The sequence below is a fragment of the Labeo rohita genome, chromosome 10, assembly GCF_022985175.1.
Source record: "Labeo rohita strain BAU-BD-2019 chromosome 10, IGBB_LRoh.1.0, whole genome shotgun sequence".
Classification (NCBI taxonomy): Eukaryota; Metazoa; Chordata; class Actinopteri; order Cypriniformes; family Cyprinidae; genus Labeo; species Labeo rohita.
The window spans coordinates 3508407-3534098 of NC_066878.1; the positions used below are offsets into that span (position 1 = coordinate 3508407).

A 25692-nucleotide genomic window follows, 5' to 3' on the forward strand; every position below is an offset into this window, starting at 1 on the left:
AAAATAGCATAAACAAAAGGATGTTTCCTTCTGTGCATTATGGTTCAAAAGTTATTAGCATAAACATGAGTAAAACTTTGGACAAGTGGTGGCACTAGAGAGTTTGAGTTAGAGACTCCAAATTTGCTGTGGTTACGTTGAGACTGTCCTGTATGAGTGTGCCAAATTACACAACTTTCCCCCAAGTGGTTCTACGCGCTGCCATAGACTTCCAGAGCGGCCCTTCTTGGCCCTTAATGATACAAAACATTTCTTTTTCAAATAAATGCTGTTTATTTAAACTTTCAATTCATCAAAGAATCATGTAAAAAATGCTATTATGGTTTTAACAAAATATTGAGCAACACAACTGTTTTTAACACTGAAAACAATAAAAAAAATGCTTCTTGAGCAGCAAATCAGCATATTATAGTGATTTCCAATAATGCTGAAAATTCAGTTTTGTTATTACAGGAATAAATTACATTTTAAAATATAAGAATTTTTACAATATTACCATTTTTACTTAACAACATAAGAGACTTCTTCCAGAAAAAAAAAAAAAAAAAAATCTTCCCAGAAGTGATAACACAGTGATTTGAGGAATCATTGAAGTGCTCAGTTGTTTTTGATCATTACATCCTGAAAACCACCACTTTATCAGACTTGTTGGTTTACATTTTGTTTCATGATTTTGCTGTAAAGTCTTCATCATAAAGAGAGAGACAGTGTCACACATAACATCTTTTTAATCAGCGTAGAGCGAGAGATGATCTCACCTCCCGCCCCATCAGAGTTTCATACATTATTCATGCCAGAGAGGTCTAAAGAAGAAGCACAGACCGGCACACACCAGACTCTTGTGCCTGTGCCCTCAGCCAGCTGGACAAAAAATCTCCAAAGCTCAGAGGACACTTTGTGTCTCCTGTCCCTTGACCCGCTGCAGCAGGCTTCAGATGCACGCTGTGCCACAGCCCGAACCCTCGGCCAAATGTAATGTCATGAAATCATCAATCAAGCGCGAGGAAGCTCTCCACACGGAGACTGGCTTCTCAGAGAAACACAGCATTTGAATTCACACTGCAGGAACACAGAAGCCCAACTAATTACGAAGAAAGTCATTACTGATTGCGGGAGATTTCCTGTGGGCATTACACCGTTCCTCTGAGAGGATTAGAGCTGCCTCACTAGAAAGAGGAAGGATTATTTTCACTAGCCAATATTTTATTCATGTTCATTTTGTTTACATAAATATGGAAATTAATTTAACTTTGTTTTGTTTTGTTTTTCTGTAAGACAAAATGTAACGTTTCTTATTGGAGGCGTCCAGTCCAGCTGCTCGCAGAAATAAAACCCATCACTGTCCTCCTGTGGCATTTGAAATGAGATTAGTGAAGCTGTAAATTAATTAGCAGAAATAAAGCCTTTATGTTCGGCGGTCATGATGGCCATTTAAGACCCTGAGTATTTTTCATTCATGGCTTTTCATAATTTCGCAGAGCAGTTTTTATGTCTAATGGAATCTGGCATGACGTGATCGACTCGATGGATTCTTCAATGGCTGATGCTGAAACAGTGGGGTGCAAAAGTAGCATTTTTACCTATTTTTTCATTCCAAACAATATTATAAGCTTAATTTGAGTGAATAGAACGGACATGAATTTGTATGTCCTATTTAAATGACTAAGCATTTATTATGTCCCTATTTTGCTTTAATGACAACAGACACATTTTGGCATAGAACCTAATGATCATGTTTTTTCAAGCATGATTTGAGAACATCTTGCGTTTCAATGAAAAACAGTTTGTAACAAATCATGATCAATGTCATACATTTCCTGACTGATGGTGACCTACAAATAGTACAGAATAATATTTAAAATAAGTTTTAAGTCACAACTTTTTCCCACATTTAAATCCAGTGTTTTGAATCACATATTTTCAGTGTAGATTCAGACATTCGAACCCCACTTTATACAAGAAATTAAATGTAGCAAATGATACAGATATAAATATCCTGGCCTCACTATTTAAATATTTAATATTTGTATAAAATTCTGTTATAAAATGCATTTAAGTGAATCACTCAATCATTCAGTCAACTGATTCATTCAAGCACTGATTTATTCAGGAATTAAACATCTTTATAAGCGAGTTGTTGAATCATTTACTCAAATGAATCTTTCAAATGCTGATTCATTCAGGAATCAAACAAATAAGTCATTGAATCAATCACTCATGTTTGTTCAAAACAGTGTGTTGATTACAATGGTTAGTTCCGTTCTGCCTTTGATTGGCACTAGTTAACAAGTAATGAACTATTTATAAATAATGTAATTTTCATTTATTGAACCATTGTAATAAATCATGCAGCCAGTCTAAATATCAAAATAGCGTTCTTGTTCATATGATATCGCTTAAGCGTCACTACATATTAGGGATGTGCTGAATAGTGATTCCGTAAGCGGAAATGCACGGGAAATGAATAATTCGTTCTACTGAGCCACTAAAAGAACATAGCCTGTTACATTACAATACATTACATTCAATTTCACTTTCCACATAAACAGAGTAAGGAGAGGTGACTGAGAGACTGATGTTGAATGATTTGCATATCCTGAGCACCACTGACGAACATTTAATCATGTAAAATGTGTGGTAAGTACTGCCGCTCCATAGTATACACAGAGTATGTGTGATTGTGAATTTTGAAAGTGAAAGTAAAAAGCGAGTGCACATTCAAAAAACAATATCAGTGCCCCACACTGAAATGCCCACAATTAAGATACAGTATAATTACCCAACAATATAATTGTGATAGAGAGCATTGAAATATATATATATTTTTTTCCTTTAGGGGTCCCATAGTACACGTCATTTGCTTTCCGAAAAGGGTATTCGGATTCAGGCACATCCCTACTGCATATATGAAATAACAGAGAGTACAACTGCCATTTATGATGTCTATAAGCCGGACTCAGTAGAGAAAGCACGGCATTGTCACAGTGAGGCAGTGTATATGTATGTGAAATTCACAGTGACAGTGAAATTGCAAAAAAACTTCCGTTCTTTCTTTTCAAAGAATGTGGCCTTTGGTTTATCTTAAACCTAGACTTCTCTCCGCCAAAATAACACCTTGAAATGTGAAGCCATCACAAAGAGTTCAATAAAAGCCACTGTGCTCAAAACTGCATCCACAACCTTGCTATAAAGAAGAAAATAGAGAGCGTATTTTAATTCTAGCTACGATTGTTTGTTTTTTTTTCTTGAACTCTCAGAGTGGAAAAGTGGGGCGTGAATGGATGGAATCAGACACGTCGCTTTTCTGCCTGTGAATAAAGTATGTGCTTCGTGTCCCTCCAGGGGCTTTCTGTCAGCGCTGGTGTTGGCGGCTTTGTTCTGGCGTAGGTGATTTGTCTTGTCTTATCCTCATTTGTCACCTCTGAAGTGTCTAATGGAAGACGCTCTGTTGGGCGTGTCGAACATTTGATGTGAACATGTGGCTTTGCAGCTTGGCATCGGTGGGCATCAGCGTCCACGTGGCTGATTGCTTGTTTTGGCGGAGACGGTTCGTACCACCCAGCGTTTTAATTCGAAATGCGGCGGATCACAGACAGCCCTCCTGCAGCATCTTAAAAAAAACAAACAATTTCTTTTCCACGGGTGTTGTATCGGCTTACACCTTCAGAGGATTCTTTTGTATTCTAGGGTTTGTACATATACTATCGCTGTTGAATTATGTAGAGAAAGCAGCAAACGCATGGATTTGATCTGTGTATTGTGAAGGTTTGAGAGCACGGTTTGTCTTTCCGGCTGAGGTTTGGACATCTTTTATTTGTGGTTACTTTACTGTTTTATTCTCACATCTCTCGCCAAGATAAAGTTGTCACAGCTCTGTGTATAACACAATGTTTTTATCTTTGAATATGTCAAGATTCAGCCCTCATCTGAGCTATAGAAAGTGCCTCCCTGGCAGGAGGATGCTGTAATTTTTCAAACTTCTCTGGGTCTTGATTAAATTAAAGTAAGACAGTTAATCACTTAAATGTCAAAGATCCATGGAAATTGTTCACAGCACTTTTTCCTATTTTAGCACCAAATACAGGATTAAAATAATTTCATAAACAGCTTACGCTGACTACTGGCACCATTGGAATTGTTGAAATTGAATTTTCCTAACAGGATGTAATAAGCCCTTTCCTCCGTTTGTTTGAATCCATGATGAGACCCGCTGTGATCCAGAGTAATCTCTTCATGTTAGACGCTTTTGATGGTTAATCAATTGCCACTGGATTAGCTACACGTACACAATCCCATATATATGAATGAAAAGCATACCTGTCCATCTCTGTGGAAAAAAATTTCTCCTGGCCTCTTTTCTTTTCTCCCATCTTCGCCATATTTTTAGCTGGTCTTGAGATTGGCAGGTGAAGCCATCAGCCCTGTCCTGTGTGTGGATCTCTCTCATGTGGTTGAGTTCACATGGAGGCTACTGTACCCAGAGGAAACTTGGTGGAAAAGAAAGTTAGTGTTAGAGCCGTGGCCTAGGGGTCAGCACACATTGAGCCTTGGTGTGCATGTAGGCAGTGTAAGTTTGAGTCTTGGTCGAAGTGGGCATGCAGAGCTGCTGGTAAGAGCAGATGTGCACATGAGCGAGGTGGCATTCACAAAGGACTTGTTCTTCCGTTTCAAAGCAACTAGGCGAAGCGCAGTGAAATGGAACTGAGTGCATCTTGAGATACATTTTTAGGACTAGATTTAATTTGACAAGTCATTTAAAAAATGAAACAGTCATTTGCATGAGACTCAGACAAAACAATGTTCAAAAGAAGTCCATTAGATCAGCAGTTAAAACATAATACTTACATTTAGCAAGGATGCATTAAATTGATCAAAAGTGACAGCAAGACATTTACCATGTTACAAAATGTTTCTGTTTCAAATAAATCCTGTTCTTTAGATATTCATGAAAGATTAATGGAAAAAAGCAACCTGATCCCATGATGAAAACATGCCTGTGGGAACAGTTTTGCGAGACGCGATTGGATTCCTTTTTTGGCTAGTTTTGAGTAGCAATTAGGCAGGTTTTGTTGTGAAAAACTGGCACCCCTGAATATGACATAAAAACACAATCGCAAGCGTGCCGTTTTAGCTTGTTTTTCTATCTCTCTTTTTTTCTCATTTCATCACGAGTCATGATTTTCACACAATTCGTATACCAATGATTCTGCATCCTAAGTCCAATTCCGTGCCAGCTGTGCATGAGCAAGCTTGTTACGTCCGAAAAGCAAAACATATGGAGCTGTAATCATAACTGTGTACGAAAAAACGATTACAAGTGCTCGCGTTTTACCACATCTAGTGTTCATTTTACAGAGCAAGCTTCTTGAGTGCATCTTGAGATGCATTTTTAAGACTAGCTTTAATTTGACAAGTCATTTTAAAAATTAAATAGGCATTTGCATGAGACTCAGACAAAACAATGCGCAAAAGACATCCATTAGATCAGCAGTTAAAATATAATGCTTATATTTAGAAAGGATGCATTAAATTGATCAAAAGTGACAGCAAAACATTTGCCATGTTACAAAATATTTCTGTTTCAAATAAATGCTGTTCTTTTGAACTTTGTTCATCAAAGAATCATGGATAAAAGCAACCTGATCTCATGGAAAACATGCCTGTGGGAACTTTTTCGTGAGATGCAAAATATGCACCGCCATGTACATTTTTAGACATATTTGATGTAAAATGTCCACTGATTGGCACTAAAAGTGTTTTTTCCACTGAACAGATGAACTGACATGTTTATGTTTTATGTGACGTTGGTTTTGTACGTGTCACCACAGTTCTGACTTAAAATGATAGTTGAGTGGCGTTATAAATCTAATGCTCCATGACATTTCAAAATAACGTACCATCTTCACTAAACCTAAACCTAGCCGATAGTATGAACAAAAGCGAATGTGACCAGTGTTGCCAAGTCTGCTTTAACACTGTTGCCGTGGGTTGTTTTTTATGTCCGTGGGTTGAAGCAACCCCAGTAATGTAATATTTAGTCTCTGGAATGCTAATTTGACCAGGGGAACCCTGCCAAAAACATGCATTTTACCCCCCCGGAAGACAATTATTTTAAAAATGCGATTGGGCTACTTTTAGGCTAGTTTTAAGTTGCAGCTGGGCAGGTTTTGTTGTGAAAACCTGGCAACCCTGAATGTGACGTAAAAACACAATCACAAGCATGCCGTTTTAGCTTTTTTTCAATCTCTCATCTTTCAGCTCTTTCATCATGAGATCATGTTTTTTCACAGGATTCATACCCAAGGATTCTGAATCCTAAATCCAATTCCGTGCCGGCTAAGCTACCAAGCAATCCTTGCTACTTCCGGAAAGAGAAACATATGGAGCTATAATCATAACTGTGTATGAAAATGATTACAAGTGCTCGCTGTTTTACCACCTCTAGTGTTAATTTCTGTTGGAAACTGCAGTGATATGTATTTATTGGTACGTATTTCGCGCCGTGCAAAAATGTTCCCACAGGTACGTTTTTGTTATGAGAACAGGTAGGATGAAAAGATAATAAGAATTTTTTTGAGCATGTTTTTATGTTATTTTTTTTTTTTACATTGTAATAATAGTTTTTTAAATAGTATTTTTGGTGAACATAAGAGCCTTCTTTCAAAACAAGTAAAAATTTTATCAACCCCAAAGTTTTAAACAGTAATGTGTGTAAACAAGAAAACACAAGTTTTTTGTTCATAATTCATTGTAAATAAGATTTTATAATGATAATACATAATACATATTTTTGTCGAGCAGAAAAAAAGGAAACTTTTGTTATACTCCGTCAGCTGCCAATAAAAACGATGAAAAGACCAAACACAAAAAGAAGTTGTGTCGAGTACATTCATTACACCAATTTCTTTTTATTTGTAACACTGTCCACTTTAACTTCACAGATGCAAACAAAAGTCCATCTGCTTAGTGCTTGATCTTCCCATCTGAATCCCGAGCAGCAGCATTCGCTTGTGTTGTCCGTGGTTTCTCCCTTTCCTCTTCACATTTCACTATAATGACCGCAGCATCAAAGGGTGCCAATGATAGAGGCAGCATCTAAAAACCTCTTAATGTGTTCCTGTTATTCTTCCGCCAAAGAAGACACGGCCTGCCGACAGGACGAAAATGAAAAGGCCTAAATAAAAAAAACACATGCGGCGTCCTGAAAATTACGTTAGACACTCTTAAGGATGCTTTTGTTGTTTCAGTACACCATGCAAATAAGACATGATCTCAGTCATTTGCCCGTGAAAAAAAAAACCTTTCTTGTCGCCTTTGATCTTTAGAGCAGATCTGGGGGAAAAAAACAAAACAAAACAAAAAAAAAACATGGCAACGTCCATCAGCATTGTTCATTTTCTTGCTCTGTTTTTGTCTCTGATGGATAATTAGATGGGCGAAGGGGGGAAACATGATCACAGATGCAACGGGAGACACTTATGAGGTGCTGGTTGATCATTCCTTCTTCACCGAGCCGGTATCCTGTGAGGTCACCAATGCCCTGGGCAGCACCAACATCAGCCGTAACGTGGATGTTTACTGTGAGTTTAACTGCTGTGTATACAGTGGTGGCCAAAATTATTAGAACACTAGTATTTTCACCAGCTTGAGGAGATATCAGTTTACATTTCCAAACATTCATTTTGCCATTAATTCTAAGAATCCAGGGAGATTTTTGTTTGCACAAGGAGATGCTTCAAGAGACCTACATGCAAAGCTACCTGAAAAACTATGCACAAGTGCATCTAGGACAAAAGCTGCTTTAAACACAGTGTTCTTTTTGACAGCAAATTTGGATGTAGTCTTAGTCATAGTCTTTTGACTAAAATGCCATTTAGTCATATTTTAGTCATCTGAATTGTTTTTAGTTTTAGTCTAGTTTTATTTGACTAAATATCATAAGATTTTAAATCGAATGGGTTTAGTTACAGTGTAATGCATTTATTAAGCATTTCTCTAAAATGAAATGCCAATGGTTACGTAGACTAATTATGCATTCTTTATAACAACCTGTTTACCACATTTTTCATTCTTTCAAGCAGACATATTTATTGATATGAATACATTTAGTTTATTTTATTAGGGCTACTAAAGTGATTCAGTCAAGAGCAGTGAGTGAATTTCTATCTTTCTTTTTTTGCTTGATTAACATCAGCGCCACAGAGAATAGCAACTAAATTAGACTGTTGTCCCTTTAAAGCCCATTACACAAATGAGTACATGTTCGATATTCTCCCAACTGTTTACGTTCACCTAAGACGTAACCGAGTGTGTTTACGTGAACACTCGTCCAAACGGAAAATTTAACATCATTTTGAATGTATTTCTCGATTTAAGAGTCATGAAAGAGTACTCGTGTGCTGTGTAAGAGGCGCTGCTTGGGTGTCTGTGCTCAGAAAACCAGACAGAATAGAGTTCTCTTTTGTGTTGTCAAATTTATCCATATTTCTGCTCTTTTCTTACTCCCAGATATTGACATTTTTTAATCTTTTATGAGACGTGCAGCAAATGTATGCTAGCTTATGTCCCGCCGGATAGATCAATAGGCTATGGTACAGTTCAAATATACGCATCTAACCTCCTAACCACACAGCAATGAATCTCTTCCCAAATCGCCCCTCCCTAACATTTTTTGTCTCCTTTTTATTCGTTGACGCAATCAAATAGCATCAAATATTGATTTAATTTAGTTAATAGAAGTTAATTAATAAAGAAAATCTATTTACGACATTATTTTTAATAGCATCCTCATTTTACAGCACTTTTAACAGTACTGTAGCTTTGCAGGTAGGTTTCTTGAAGCATCTTGGAGACGTTGCCACAGTTCTTCTGGATTTAGTCTTAGTCAGTTTGTTCTGTTTCTTCATGTCATTCCAGACAGGCTGGATGATAAGATCAGATCTCTATGTGGAGCACTGGCTGTTGTCAGACTCCTTGTGCAAACAAAAATCTCACATATTTTTGATTATTACAATTAATGGCAAAATTACTGTTTGGAAATGTAAACTAATATTTTCTACTGACACACTACAGCAAAACTATTTTTTAGCTGGTGAGTATACTAGTGTTCTAATAATTTTGGCTACCGCTGTAGATATATTTCTTTTGATATCCTAAAGGAACGGTTTATTCAAAAATGATTCATTCTAAATATTTTGTCTTTTCTTCCATGAATGTTCTTTTGCATATAGCAAAAGTAAATAATATGTGTATGTATTTGTGTTGTAGTCGGGCCCCGTCTGGCTGCTGAACCCCAGAGCCTCCAGGTGGATCGGGGATCTGATGCCATGTTCAGTTGCGCTTGGATTGGAAACCCTTCGCTCACCATTGTATGGATGAAAAGGGGTCATGGAGTTGTACGTAATTTACTCTGCACTGCTCATAAAACACATAAAAGGGATGTGCAAAAATTGCTGTGTTATGGTCTTTATAGAAACCCATGTTAAAACAGGGTAAAAATATTGACTGAACTCTATGCAAACTATAAAATTGTGTGCAGGGTTAAACCATGCTGTTGTTGGCTGCCACAGTAAAGGCAATGAACTTCCTTACATTTAAATTCAAATTTCAAATCTGCATTCTGTTTGCTACACCAAATCAAATCTAATTGGAATTTAACGTGTATTCGCAATTAAATTCGCACACAGCCCTAATTTATAGAATTGTATTCAGTTCTCCATCTGGACGTGATGAATGTATCCGGCGCACACGTGACTGATCTGTTTTTGATGATGACAACAGCTGTGACAGTTGAGTTTCAAGGGCTAATGGACCCTCAGTAGAGCACGTTGTGTTTGTGTAGGTCGTCATCTGTTAGGATAGCACAACTGATGTCGAGATGAAGTCAAGACTCAAGAAAGAAGCTGTATTTGTGACTACAGTGATGGTTAATTATAGATGCAGTTCTGCTTCATGTATTTGCTTCAAAAAAAAAAAAAAAAAGACAAGCAAGAGAAAACTTTTTAACGATCTCGACAAAGTTTACTCAGACTGTGGCGTTGTGTTTTTTTCAAACATCTGTTACCTTGCAGGTGCTAAGCAACGAGAACACCTTGACACTAAAGGCTGTGAGACAGGAGGATGCCGGGAAATACGTATGTCGAGCTGTGGTGCCGCGCGTGGGAGTGGGAGAGAAGGAGGTCACGCTTACTGTCAACGGTAAATATTTTCAGCGCTTTGTTTATATTCAGTCTGTCCGTCTGATCAGGACCCTTCAGTGAATTCTCATTTGCTTCGGCTTTTGATTGCTTTGACTCACAAGAGCTGGAAGAGGCTCTCAAAAGCAGGATCAGGCCACATTTCACTCAGGCTAAAGGGGATGTTTTCTACACTGTTTAGCTTGGCAATAACCGAGACATGCTCTATGACCCTCAGAGATATGGGCGCCGTAATCAGGAGAGATGATCTTGAATCGCTCTCATCATTTCTTCTCACTCGTCAATAGATGACAGACTCGGGGCACATGAGGCCGCGTGATTTGCTTTAAGGACTCTACCAGGTTTCTGAATCAATACGGGCATATTGATTAACCCCACACTTCAAGAAGTGTCTTCCCCTGAAATGTAATCAAAAAACATATCACAGGCCATTCTGGACAGCTCGAATACTATACCAGCAAAAGCCATATACATATGTGTTTTGGTTGTTTTGTTTTGTCTTGCTGTAGGCGTCATTTTATTGGTTATTCTCTCTCTAGAGGAGCTCATGAAAAAGTGTTATGGAGCTTTGTATGCTTTATCCATTTGTTTTGATGGAAACTTTTAAGTCCTAAGGGCTTTGCAATAACACCGGCCTGCTCCTGTGAGGCAATAAGCCTGTTCAACGCTCTATGAATTCTTAATCTTTGCTGTTTTTCCTCTTGTGGTGTTACAAGGTTGAGATCTGGGACGGGTTGGCGTGTCTGACTTTGTGTCTAATCCAATCTTAAAGAAACAGTTCAATCAAAAATGAAAATTCTGTCATCATTTACTCACCCTCATGCTGTTTCAGACCTGTACTACTGCTGAAAGACAAAAAGAGATGTTTGATGGATGTAAGCTTTGAAAATGACACAGAAAATGGAACAAGTGGAAATGTCTTCATATTTATTCATACATGTGGAAATCGGCTCGAGAATTAAACAAATAGTCTTTGTGCCAGTTTTCTGCTACAAAATGCACATAATTTTTTGTAAGAAAGTGTGACATGCTTGAGCAAAACAGACACTATTTTTGGAATTTTGGCACCCCAAAATTAGTAGGAAACAAGTATTGGATAAATTTAGCAAATGTGATGCGGTAACTTGAAAAGCAATCATCTCTTTTTTGATGTATTGGAAAAAGTTGCATATACACTACCAGTCAAAAGTTTTTGAACTGTATGATTTGTAATGTTTTTAAAGCAGTCTCTTCTGCTCACCAAGCTTGCATTTATTTGATCCAAAGTATGGCAAAAACAGTAAAAAATTTTAATATTTTCACAATTTAAAATAACTGTTTTCTATTTGAATATATTTTAAAATGTAATTTATTCCTGTCATCAAAGCTACATTTTCAGCATCATTACTCCAGTCTTCAGTGTCACATGATCCTTCAGAAATTATTCTGTTATGTTGATTTGCTGTTCAAGAAACATTTTTATTCTTATTATTATCAATATTTAAAACAGTTGAGTACATTTTTTTATATTTTGATGGATAGAAAGATCCAACGATTAGCATTTATCAATCAGCATAGTAAGCATAAATTTTTATTTATTTAATTTTATTTTATTTTATTTTTTGGATAAGTATTCATCATTAATCATTAATATATAAATTAATACTTTTATTTAGCTAGGATGCTTTAAATTGTTCAAAAATTATGATAAACACATTTATAATGTTACAAAAGATTTCTATATCAGATAAATGCAGCTCTTCTGAACTTTCTATTCATCAAAGAAACCTGAAAAAAAACTGTTTTTAACATGTTTTTTTGAGCAGCAAATCAGAATATTAAAATATTTCTGAAGGATCATGTGACTGGAATTATGATGCTAAAAATCCAGCTTTGAAATCACAGGAATAAAGTACATTTTAATGTATATTCAAATATAAAACGGTTATTTAAAAAGTAAAAATATTTCAAAATTGTACTGTTTTCGCTGCACTTTGGATCAAAAAAATGCAGGCTTGGTGAGCAGAAGAGACTTCTTTAAAAAACATTAAAACTCTTACTGTTCAAAAACTTTTGACTGGTAGTGTACATTCCAAAGATTGCCTTTTGTGTTCCACATAAACAAAGCAATACAGGTTTACAATGACACAAGGGTGTAAGGTCACTCTTGAGGTCTTCTCTTGAGCATTGACAAATGCTTTGAATTCAGTCAGACTGAACATTTCAAACTCAAATGTTTTATGCAGTCTGTAAAACCGCCCACAGTGTAAATCAAGTTCTGTTGCTGATGCAAATCAAGAACCTTAAAAGTTAAGGTTTATATGATAATGTAGCTCAGTCACCTCATTGTCAGAGATTGTTCTCAATGACCCATATCTACTCCTATAAATCATGACCTTTTGTTTGGGAAGTAAACATACAAATAGTGTAGCGACACCAGTTCATCTGTGATGATTTGTTTGTTGTGCTTGCTTTAGTTTAACCATCCTACGAAAGAAAGAAAGCCATACAGGTTTGGAATGGTATGAGAATGAGTAAATAAAAGAACTTTCATTTTTGGGTGAACTGTCTCTTTAAGAAATATGCAGCCATATGCTAATAAACAGGAGACACATTAGTGCTTAAATACCAGAAATTAGATGGATTAGGCAGATGATGAACGGGAAACACGATTACTGATATTATAATAGATCATTAATGAATAACCACATTAGAGTCCATTAGGCTGCAAGAGTGTCTCTTTGACAAACACAGATGATTTTGCGTCTTTGATAACGAGACCCCTTAAAGACGTGCGTGAATGAGATGCCTTATGGAAACAGATCAATATCACTGCAATCACTATGCTGCTTGTGAGTCTTATCTAAGAAAAAAGTTGTTTTTAAGCTTCTTCAAATAGTACTCCAGTTTTGCACCTTCTTGTCCAACATATCCAAAGAAGCAAGAAACACTCTGTTCTAATGGATCACGGCTTCGGGTTCAGGTTTAGCTTTCATAATGAGGATAAAAATGAAAAGATCAGTTTGCTCTCTGCAAGAGGGTGAATTTAACAATGATTTTTAACCTTAGTTCTGCCTCTTCAAAATCAACAAGAAAACAAACACTCATTAACAACTGAGAATGCAGTTTCAGAAGCCTGCTATGCAGTTTAGGTATTTCTGATGCTCATTGAAAACAAATTGTGTCCGAGAACCACTCGCAACATTTTCTGAACAGCTCCCTGCCGTCCTTCTCGCTTCTGCTGCTTTCTGTTCACCCATTAGATGAGTCTATTTACTTGCTAGAAGCCGAAAGTAAAGAAAGGATGAATGATAATGTTTATAGCACCACACAAGAGAGGTCAGGTTAAATCGCAAAATAAAATGCAACCCAATGTCCTCCAGCTACAAGTTTTATTGCCGTTGTTTTCAACCTTTTTGACCCTCTCAGTATATGCTATAAGTGTATCTCTTCTTGATAGTTGAGAACTGCTGGTTTACAGGACTACCAAACAGACACTCTTTTAAAATGTTGATTTTTGTTCATTTTTTGTTTATGGGCCATTCTACAGAAATGGTGCAAACTGCTGTTCCACAACCAAAAAACACATTTAAAAGGCATTTACGTAGTCAAATCTTAAAGGGGTCATCGGATGCCCATTTTCGGATGCCCAAGTTGATGTGATTCTTTAGAGTCTTAATAAAAAGTCTATAATATACTTTGGTTAAAAATTCTCAATGGTTGTGTAAAACAACAATCGGAAATATTCTTGTCTAACTTACATCCTTGCTCCGGCATTGAAACAAAAGAGGGCGGACTGTTACAGCTGATCTGAGGTAAAACGCTCATGTCAATCAACTATCGTGGGTGCGGCCTCTGTCGGTGTGACGCCACAACAACAGGCATCTGAGAATGGCTCGATTTGAAAAAGGGGATATTATTTTTACAGATTAATTAAAAAACACTGCATGGATTTTTATCATTATAGGGTAGATTTGTACATAGACTGCCAACACACATTAATGTTCAAACAACATGTAAAAGTGAATTTAGCATCCGATGACCACTTTAAATTTTTACTGGGATCCTTCTATTATCTGTTGAAACCCACAATAATATTTAACATATCAGTAAGTTTAATATATATAAAATCATCATTTTATTGAGTACTTTCAGCTAAGAGGTGGCTGTCCCAAACGCTAACCACTGAATTTTAGCTTATGAAAATGATATTGAAATAATTTTTGCATTTTATTCCTTTGTTGTTTTTACAAAAAAATCTTCTTGATGTCACTACCGAAACAGTGTATGTTTTAGTCCGTTGACTGAGACTGATTTTAACTACACTCCTACATTTATAATCAGAAAATATTCATATGTTCCTCTCTCTCATAGCTAAAAGGTGTGAGTAGATAGGGCCCATCACTTCAGAGGTAAATAAGTTCAGAAGTCTGAAAATCTGTGTAACTTAAGGAATGTTTAAGGAACACATAATCCTTAATCTGAGGAAAATAAACAAAAGATTAGTACAGTTATGCAAGTTTTTGGTCATTTAATATGTTTTAGTAGTATTTTAGCATGTGAGCTAAAATTCTGTAATATGATGTGTTCGCTACCAAAGCATTATTGTCATTAATGAAAATGTACAGTCACGACCAAAACATGGGATGGTTTTCAAAAATAAAGCATACTGTATTATCAGTAGATAGGTAGGGCTGTCAGTTTAACGTATTACCTTAATTATTTAGTTATGAAAAATAACGCGATTCAAAATTAATTAATCAAAACGTCATGTAATTGCATTAGATTTAGATTTTAAAAATTTAATCGACTGACAATATTATGATAGTGTTTGGTTCAATGTATATTCAAACTAATAAATCCTTAAGATTGACATCAGTATGATATGAACTTTGAAGAAGATGCAAGCAAATTCTTAATAGGTCAATATAACCCTTCTTATTAAATTATATATTACTGTGTTTCAGTAGTGACAAATTTGGGAAGAGGACAAATATTCCAAAAATTTCTGAAAAATTAGTGAGAATTAGCTGCACAATTACTAGAAATGTGTACCTTTGATATTATACAGTTTGCAGACATACAAAATTTGTGGGAAAATACATTTTTTTCAAGATATTTCCAACACTAACTTTGAACTAGTTCTGTAGAATGGCCTATATATTATTATGTATCCCCGACTATCAATTTCATTTTATTTAAAACACTCATTTGTTGTTTTTTTATATGCTATGACCCTCATTTACTCATTTGGAGTAAATGATCAGGCCTTCATTTCTCCCACAGAACAAGCAGAGCATCGTTGAAAGCCAAGCACGGAGCGAGACGTGTGACTGCACCTTCCTCGTGCGGTTCGGTCTCACATCCCGCTCTCTCTCCTTTCTCCGCTCGTTTCCCGTCTGAGCCTGAGAGATAAAGCTGTTTAATTACAGCCCTCATTTATGGCCATGATCCCCTGTCAGATTTGTTTGGCTCCCCCAGAGGACACGATCTGAACAGACTGCCGCTGGAAGAGCACGGAAAAGGCGTCCCACCCCTCTGCCCGACTGCAGCCTTTGAGCGTGTGTGTGATTAAGAGGGTGCCGGGGAAAGCGAGAGCATTGTCTCACTCTCTCTAGAGAGACGGAGCTTCGGTGTGTACAGAAGACTCCTGCACGCTGCTGGGATCTGTAATTGATGGGATAGTACTCGCGCACTGAGACACCAGAATTCCAATTAAAATGAAAATCTGTTTTCGTATAGAGACACATAATGAACCTCAATCTGCTGTGGAAGGAGAAATGGAAAAGTTATGATTGTATTTATTATGATTTTATCTGCCACCCCCCCCTTCTCTTTAACTTTTAATTATTTATGAAATTATGAAGTTTACTCTAAGCATTATTTCTGTTTTGTTGAATAAGATGCAGTGGGAAGAGCTAAATGACTAGCTCATCCAAAAATGAAAATATTCAGTCATTATTTACTTACCCTTATGTCATTCCAACCCCTGTGACTTTCTTCAGCGGAGCACAAAATGTAAATTGTTGGAGAATATCTCGCCACTTTTCAATATAATGAGCACTGGAACTGTCAAGCTCCAAAATGACAAAAAAACATCATAAAAGTGGTCCATACAATCCATGTTCAAGTCTTCTGAAGTCATATAATAGCTTTTAGTGAGGAACAGATCGAAATTTAAGTTGTTATTCGGTGAATAACAAATCTTAACACCCTCCTTAGCTCTCTTTGGTGCATTCGTGAAAAAAAAAAAACTATGACAAAGAAACGTTGAAGTAAGTATGAAATGGAATGAAAATATTGTATCTTTTCTGAATGAGTCTTATTGATCTTAAAGGAGAAGTCCACTTCCAGAACAAAAATTTACTGATAATGTACTCACCCCCTTGTCATCCAAGATGTTCATGTTGTTCTTTAGTTGTAAAGAATTTTTTTTTCATCATTTCAAATATTTCAGCATTTTTCTCCATATAATGGACTGCTATGGTGCCCTGAGTTTGAACTTCCAAAATGCAGTTTAAATGCAGCTTCAAACGATCCCAAATGTGGTTGTAAACGATCCCAGCTGAGGAAGAAGAGTCTTATCTAGCAAAACGATCGGTTGTTTTAATAAAAATAATACAAATTTATATACTTTTTAATGTCAAGATGCTCATCTTGTTTTGCTCTCCCTGAACTCTGTTTTTTCCCGGTTCATGACAGTTAGGGTATGTCGAGAAACTCCCATCTCATGTTCTCCCTCAACTTCAGAATCATCCTATATTGCTGTTTTACCTTTTTGTTAACAGTGTTTGATCTTCTTTGCATGTTCTCTTTGCAAAGACTGGGTCGGTACTTCTGCAGCGATGTAGGATGATTTTGAAATGGCTTTTGAAGTTGAGGGAGAAGATACAAGTTTTTCAACATAACCTAACTGTCCTAAACCAGAATACACAGAGTTCAGGTAGAACAAGAAAAGATGAGCATTTGAGATTAAAAAGTATTTAAATTGTATTTTTTTTTTTTTTTTTTATGAAAATAACCAATTGTTTCGCTAGATAAAACTCGGGGCACCATAGCAGTCCATTATATGGATAAAAATCCTGAAATGTTTTCTTCAAAAAACATAATTTCTAGGGCTGGCAAACGATTAATCGATGAGTTTGCCTAATATATGTGTGTGTACTGTGCGTAATTATTATGTATATATAAATACACACAAATTACTGTATATATTTAAGAGAAATATGCTATTTATGTACAAAATATTTTTATTTATATATTATATAAATTCTATAAAAATTATAATAAATACATATACTTGTAAATATTTTGTAAATATATACATGAATGTGCTTGTATTTATATATACATAATAATTACACACAGTACACACACATATATTAGGCAAACTCAAACTTTTATTTTGTATGTGATTAATCGCAATTAATCGTTTGCCAGCCCTATCTTTACGACTGAAGAAAAGACAGACATGAACATCTTGTTCATGACAAGAGGGTGAGGACATTATCTGTAAAGTTTTGTTCTAGAAGTTGACTTCTCCTTTAATTTAAATGACTCATCAATGCATAGGTTTTATTTTTAACATTTTTAGAAGAGTTTGTTGAAAATCAACTTTGCCTTAGGCTATCCAAGATGCAAATGAGTTTGTTTCTTCATCAGAACAGATTTGGAGAAATTTAGCATTATGTCACTTGCTCACAACTGGATCGCAGAACCTGATTTTACCAAGTACGACATCTTTGTTGACCCTGTTTATAGGGTCAACAAAGAGTTTATAGTTTTTGTGAAGTTTAGGCTTACAATCAGTGTTTGGTGCTTCTACATGTCATTCATCTATAATTCCCTCTGATTTTAGGGATTACTCATGGGTAAGGTTAGGTTTAGATGTAGTGTTTGTGCTGCCTTTAAAATGTTAAGTTTCACTACATGAAAACATGGATATTTGAGTTGAGTAAATCAAAAATTTTAAATATTTTTTTTTTAAGGCAGCACGAATACTTACTTTTTTAGGTTGAAACATCTTTTTTTTTTAAGTTGATTTTTTACATTGTGCAGTGAATGGATGCCATCAGAATGAGAGTCCAAACAGCTGATAATAATCCATAAGTAATCCACACAACTCCAGTTCATAAATTAATGTCTTATGGCATGAAAAACTGTGTGCTTGTAAGAAATCCATCATGATCTTTCTGAGAAACGTCGACTTTAGATCAGATTCTTTTTCGATAATCTGTTTCACTCAAATCACAGTACAAAACAGTTAAGTCTCAAGTGTTTGATTAAGTTCACAAAGAATTAATTTGTGACTGCGGTATTTGTCTGTTAATTTGCACATACTCTTTTTTTTTTGTTTAAGTGCCCGATTTACCAAACAAAGTATGCAAATCAGGTAATGTTGTGAATGCGGTGACAAAATCTCACAATTCAGACACCCGAATTTGCTTTTTCTGGATGTGTGCGTGGTTTTAACACTCTTTTTTATCATTTGATGAATTGCGGCTGCAGTGATCAATGGAAAATGGGAAAATGTACATGAACATCTCTTTTAAAGGAAATTGCATTTACCGTAATGATGATAATTGTGCCAGTCAAATAGCACTGAGTTTTGTGCATAAGGCACAATCTATAATGAGCCTAATTTACATAGAAAGGAAGCATGTTTGTGCTGAAAAGAATGACAATGACTTCATTTCACTATTGGCTGGCTGGTTGTAAACTTGATTGTTGGCGGTCAGTGACAAAGAAGCAGTGATATACTGCATGCAAAAGTTTGTCCCCAGTTCTTTACTCTTCCACCTTGTCTTAAGATAGAAGATGATCAAAACCAGATTGGAGATCATGAAAACAGAAGCGTATGTCCTGTCATCTCTGTTCTCGGGAAGGATGTGTGCTGATGTGGTGTGCAGGCGGTTCAGCTGTCAGACAGGAAGCTTGACAGTCTGTTGTTTGTTTCAGGGCCTCCCACCATCTCCAGCACACAGACGCAGCAGGCTCTGTACGGGGAGAAGGGCCAGATCAAGTGTTTCATCCGCAGCACCCCTCCTCCAGACCGCATTGTGAGTCCTGTCTGTCCATCCAACTATTTGTATTCAGTGGTCAGATATTTCGGAATCATATCAGTGATATTCAGATCAATGTTTCATTTCCATTTACCTGTATGGCATTATTTTATAAATATATTATAATATTTTATAAATATTTATAAATATATTTTACACTACCAGTCAAATGTTTTTTAATGTTTTTTTAAAGAAGTCTCTTCTGCTGACCAAACCTGCATTTATTTGATCCATGTACAGCAAAAACAATTTAAAGTATCTGTTTTCTATTTTAATATATTTTAAAATGTTTAATATATTTAAAAATTTTAAAGCTGATTTTTTTAGCATCATTACTTTAGTCACATGATCCTTCAGAATCATTCTAATATTCTGATTTGCTGTTCAAAAACATTTATTGTTATTATAATGTTGACGGCTGAGTGGAAATTTTTTTCAGGTGTCTTGGATGAATAGAAAGTTCAGAAGAACAGCATTTATCTGAAATAGAAATCTTTTGATACATTATAAATGTCTTTATCATCCCTTTTGATCAATTTAAAGCATCCTTGCTAAACAAAAGTATTCATTTCTAAAATTTTGATTATAATAATAATACTAAATGTTTCTTGAACAGCAAATCAGAATATTAGAATGATTTCTGAAAGATCATGTAACATTGAAGACTGGGGTAATGATGCTAAAAATTTAGCTTTGATCACAGGAATAAATTACATTTTAAAATATATTATAAATATATAAAAAATATTTCAAAATGTTATTGTTTTTACTATACTTTGGATCAAATAAACGCAGGCTTGGCATTTAGCCTTTATTTTTTAAAAATAAAGGCCTGGTGAGCATAAGAAACTTCATTAAAAAACATTAAAAATCGTACTATTCAAAAACGTGACTGGTAGTGTAAATATATGTAACATTTTATGCATGTAAATATTCAGTAATATTTTTTTTATTTGTTTAAGAAGCTTTGTTTGTATTAATCCATCTATTAATATATTTAGTGGTCAAATATTCCTCAGTCATGTCAGTAATATAAAAATCTAGTATTTAATGTTCACAAATAATGATTTAATATAATCATTAAACATTAAATCTAGTCATGTTTTATTAAAATATGATTATTTAAATAATAATAATAATAATTATTATTATTATTATTATTATTATACACTACCATAAATTTTAAGGTCAGTTAGATTTTTTATTATTATTATTTTTTTTTTTTTTTTTTACTAATTTTAAAGAATACTTTAGTTCAATAACTTTGCATTAAATTGATTAAAAGGGACAGTTACATTTTTTTATGTATTTATCAAAGAATCGTTAAAAAAAAGACAATGGATTCCACAAAAATATTAATTAGCACAACTGTTATCAACATTGATAAGAAATGTTTCTTGAGCAGCAAATCAGCATATTAGAATGTTTTCTAAAGGATCATGTAAAACTGAAGACTGGAGTAATGATGTTAAAAATTCAGCTTTGGATCACAGAAATAAATTTATAAAAATAAACGTTTCAAAATATATTAGACAGAAGACAGTTCATTTAAATTTGAGTAATATTTCATTATATTACTTTTATTACTGTTATTTCACTGAATGAATGTAGCCTTGGTGAGCATGAGAGACTTCTTTTAAAAACATTTTTAAAAAATCTTACAGAACCTTTTAAATGATGGTTTGTTTTACAAATTATGCCTCGTTTTATATTTATCTGTTCCTAAACAGAGAAAATGTACCGTGGATTTTCACTTCACATGTTGGTCAAATGGTTCCTTTTTGTCTAAATGGTCAGTTCTGAGCCAGAATAAGTGCAAAACTAGTCCAGAGTCTAGCTACTCGAGACAACCCTCTATCTGTCTGTCTGTTTAGGTAATAAACAGTTAAGAGGTGCAAAATATGGCTCCATGAAAAAGGTTTAATGCTTTTAGACTTCAACGCATTAAACAGATCTTTTAAAGCACTGAAGATCTATTAAAAAGGATTCATCGTTTGAGCGTTTGGGTTTATTTCAGTCAATTGAGTCTCTTTAACTCTGATTCTCACACTGTGTGGGTGTGTGTCATTTCTAGACGTGTGGACTGTAAAAAAACCTGTACATTATACTTTAATGAAGGTACACGTTAAATTCATTTTCTTTTTTTAATTCAATGTCTTAATTGAACTTAAAATGTCAAGTTACCATGACTTCTGCTGTAATTTCATCTCACATAATTAGCAGCTCAAAGAAGAGTTTCATGGAAATTGTTTCCTATATTTACATGGTAACAAATGGTTAATTTAATTATATGTACAATCTCATACTTTCTAAGCGAAACGTGCGTTATCGAGACTAAAGTGCTCATTATGCTAAACTATTGACAACAGCACATGATCACTCACAAGGCGAAAAAAACTCTTGTGAAATACCACCACACACAGACCTTTACCACTTGGTATATGAAACGATCAATCACTTTAAATAGAGGAACAAACTCCTCCTGACATCACAGGACAACAAGTGTAAATCAAATTGGCAAACCGTCAGACAGTGCAACCGTATTAATTATTCATGTCCTGAAGCATGCTGGGAAGAGGCTGAATGGACTGAACCGCAAAAGCATTTTTTCATCCTAGGCCTGTTTGAACTAAAAAGTGCATTAATCCAGCTGACCTACTGTGGTTGTAGGTTGACTTTAAAAAACAGAGTATGCCATAATAGCAAAACAGCACTGAGTTGCTTTAATTGTGTTCCTCAAAGTTTGCAATACTAAGTAAAGCGTTATTTATAAACTATATAATTGTTTATGCTTATTAGGGGTGGGAATCTTCATGAGACACTTCATGATCCGATCCGATTCAGATTCTTTTTTCCCCAATTAATTCTTCTGCTGTGCAAATACATCTTTAACATACATTTTAACCAAAATTGCCGTTTCTATGCATTTTGTTTATAGTTGGAATCTCTGTATGTCAGTACTGCCATCTTAAAAGTAGTAGTGCGAATCTTCGGTTTCACAATTCAGTTCAATTACGATTTTCATTATTTTCATTATCAAGATGTGTCACATTCTTGGTTTTCAATATTACTGCACATTGCTACATTTTCATATACATTTTATATCAAATTTATTTCGTGCAAAATTCTTTTTTTTTTATTATATAAGCAGGCTTTTTAAGGACTTTTTAAAACAATTACTTATTTATAATAAGTATTCTTTAAAGGAGAAGTCCACTTCCAGAACAAAAATTGACAGATAATGTACTCACCCGCTTTTCATCCAAGATGTTCATGTCTTTCTTTCTTCAGTTGTAAAGAAATTATATTTTTTGAGGAAAACATTTCAGCATTTTTCTCCATATAATGGACTTTTATGGTGCCCCAAGTTTGAACTTCCAAAATGCAGTTTAATTGAGGCTTCAAATGATCCCAAGTGTGGTTGTAAACGATCCCAGCCAAGGAATAAGAGTCTTATCTAACAAAACGATTGGTTGTTTCCCTAAAAATATTACAGTTTGTATACTTTTTAAATGTCAAATGCTCTTTTCCGGTTTATGACAGTTAGGGTATGTCCAAAAACTCATGTTCCCATCCCACCTCATGTTCTCGCTGTTTTACCTTTTTTTTAAGGGTGTTTGATCATCTTTGCATGTTTACTTTGCAAAGACTGGGTCAGTAATTCTGCAGCGATTTTGAATGATTGTGAAATGATTTTTGAAGTCGAGTGAGAAAATACGATGGGAGTTTTTCGACATACCCTAACTGTCTTGAACCAGAATACAAAGGCAGAGCAAGACGAGACGAGCATTTGAGATTAAAAAAGTATTTAAATTTTTTTTTTTTTTAAGAAATAACTGATCATTTCGCTAGATAAGACCTTTCTTCCTTGGCTGGGATTGTTTACAACCGCATTTGGGATCGTTTGAAGCCGCATTTAAACTGCATTTTGGAAGTTCAAACTCAGGGCACCAAAGCAGTCCATTATATGGAGAAAAATCCTGAAATTCTTTCCTCAAAAACCATAATTTCTTTACGACTGAAGACAGAAAGACATGAACATCTTGGATGACAAGGAGGTGAGTACATTATCTGTAAATTATTGTTCTGGAAGTGGGCTTCTCCTTTAAGTATCTGAAAGTTTACAGACAATAGTTAGGGGTTTTTCTTTTTTTTTTTTTATCTCAGCATTATTCTTTGATTATTACTGATGAGATCATAGACAGTGGCAACTTTAACAGACTGCATTCAGACTAATGCACAGATCTATTTCAATATATCAGATGTTTTGTCCTGCTCTGAAAACATAACTGACTGTGTGAACATCAATTTTGGATATAAGTATTTGAAAATGCAAATGCATTTAACCGCAAATACATAACACACGTGAAAGTCTGTCAGTGTGCGAGTTTCGTGCATCTATTAGTACTGCATTCTAAACGGCATTAATGAAAGCATATAAAGTAAAACACGGCAGGTGGAAGCACAAACTGTCAAGCAATGCGCACGTGTCTCACAGCGCAAATTCTGTGCAATTAAGCCCGCCACGTCTCTAGCACGCACACGTAGCATAAACACGGGAAAGAAAAACAAGCTCAGAATCGATTTTGAAATATTCAGAATGGATTCCGAATCGTTGAAGAGAGAATCGCGATACATCGGAGAATCGTTTTTTTTCCTCCCACCCCTCATGCTTATATTTTTTGCAGGCATGGTCATGGAAAGAAACAGTGCTAGAATCTGGAACATCGGGCCGTTATACCGTAGAGACTGTGAGCACAGAGGACGGAGTCATTTCCACCCTCACCATGAGCAACATCGTTCCTGCTGACTTCCAAACCATCTACAACTGCACCGCATGGAACAGTTTCGGCTCTGACACGGAGATCATTCGCCTCAAAGAGCAAGGTAACAATCAAGTTACTCCGCATTCTAACTAACCACGTTGCAACAGATTCAGATTCCAGCGATAAGCAATTTGTCTGTCCAGACCAGCCATGACATGGCTACGAGACGCAACAGAATTAATCAAAAATCAATCGGAAGAGCATATGGGTGGGCTCTCTGTGCTCTCTCTAATCAAATTCATTAATTTTAAACCATTTTAACATTATTAAAAGTACATACAGACTGACTGATACAGTCTTTGTCATGAAATACACTTGTTTGCTCATATTGAGTTCACATTTATGTTCTTTAATTTGTTTTTAATTTGTTATTATCCATTGTTGCTGTTAAAAGGTTACCTTTAGCATTAAATAAAGCACATAATCAGTACCCGAGATAATTATTGCCATAGTTTTATGAAATAGAAACTGTTTCTAAATTAGATTCCACTGCAGCGTCTAGTTAGGACGCGCTGTTTAATGCCTCAAGTGTGTGTAAGCGAGTTTTACTCACGTCTTGCAGTGATTAAGTACCCCGACTTGATTTTTCAGAGCACTGGGGCAAAGACTGGATCATAGTCTGTTTATTCAGGTAAATGTCACCTACTTAAATCTGTGGATTTCCTTAATGGAATTCTGACATATTCAGAACTTCCATTTGTAATCTAATTTAAACAGCCCTTAATCCTTTTTACTCGCCTTTATGATTTCTCCAAAAAATTTAAATGAAATTAGCTGGTATTTTTTATTCAAATACTGGCCCATTTTCTTCTAGTAAAGGCGAATCCCAAGGTGCAGAGCTGAGTTATTCAAAGAGGTCAGCTCATCCCCATAGGATTTAATCGAAGACTCTTGGAACACGACTTCATTATGTCTCCTCAAGTGACAAACAGGCTCCTGATCGGGACTGTGCACGTTGCATCGCCTCTACGTTTTGTCAGTGGTTGTCTGATGATCCCAGCGGTTTTGTGTTCTCCTCAGGGTCTTTGCGCTTGGCCGTCATCATCGGGGTTGCAGTGGGAGCTTTCCTGGCTCTCATCGTCCTCATTGGGACCCTGGGGGCTTTCTGCTGCGCTCGACTGCAGAGGAGTAAGTGAGCTCGTTGTTTCTACAGAGACAGAAACACAGAGGAGACTCGCACCACACGTCCACTGAGACACCCACCGTTTTTAGACTCAACTTGTGATGCTGTGTTGCACAATGTAGCACGACTTTATCCACACATGCACAAGAGTGTTGGAGTATAGCTAATTAAAAGGAGTGCCGCTTAACTAATTTTTTTTTTTTTTTTTTTTTTTTTTTTTTAGCATGACGGCAACTCAGATGTTGTCAAATTAGTTTTTTAACAAGTTTTTTTTTTACAATTAGCAGTGTAGCGTGACAAAACACTGCAATACTTAATCTAGTATAATCTACAAAGCCTTACAGCTGCGCAAACTCTCCAGGAAAGTCTAAAATGAATATAGACTTAAATGTTAAATAAATAATTAAATATTAAATAAATAATTACAAAAAGATTTTGCCATTTATCACTGTTTTTATTCAGTTACGTAAATAATTCATTATTTATGGAAGCCTGATTCTGCCACT

General features: G+C 35.5%; 1 protein-coding gene across 4 annotated transcripts in view; it reads left to right on the top strand.

Annotated features, from left to right (window-relative positions):
• The window catches only part of kirrel3a (kirre like nephrin family adhesion molecule 3a), a 178222-nt gene that overhangs the window by 142104 nt on the left and 10426 nt on the right, over positions 1 to 25692 (top strand). For all 4 annotated transcript variants that reach the window (XM_051120608.1, XM_051120605.1, XM_051120606.1 and 1 more), the window contains exons 7-12: positions 7432 to 7580; positions 9268 to 9395; positions 10071 to 10197; positions 19134 to 19234; positions 23926 to 24124; positions 25084 to 25191. In XM_051120608.1, the coding sequence (XP_050976565.1) occupies positions 7432 to 7580; positions 9268 to 9395; positions 10071 to 10197; positions 19134 to 19234; positions 23926 to 24124; positions 25084 to 25191 (812 nt within the window). The remainder of the gene's footprint in view (positions 1 to 7431; positions 7581 to 9267; positions 9396 to 10070; positions 10198 to 19133; positions 19235 to 23925; positions 24125 to 25083; positions 25192 to 25692) is intronic.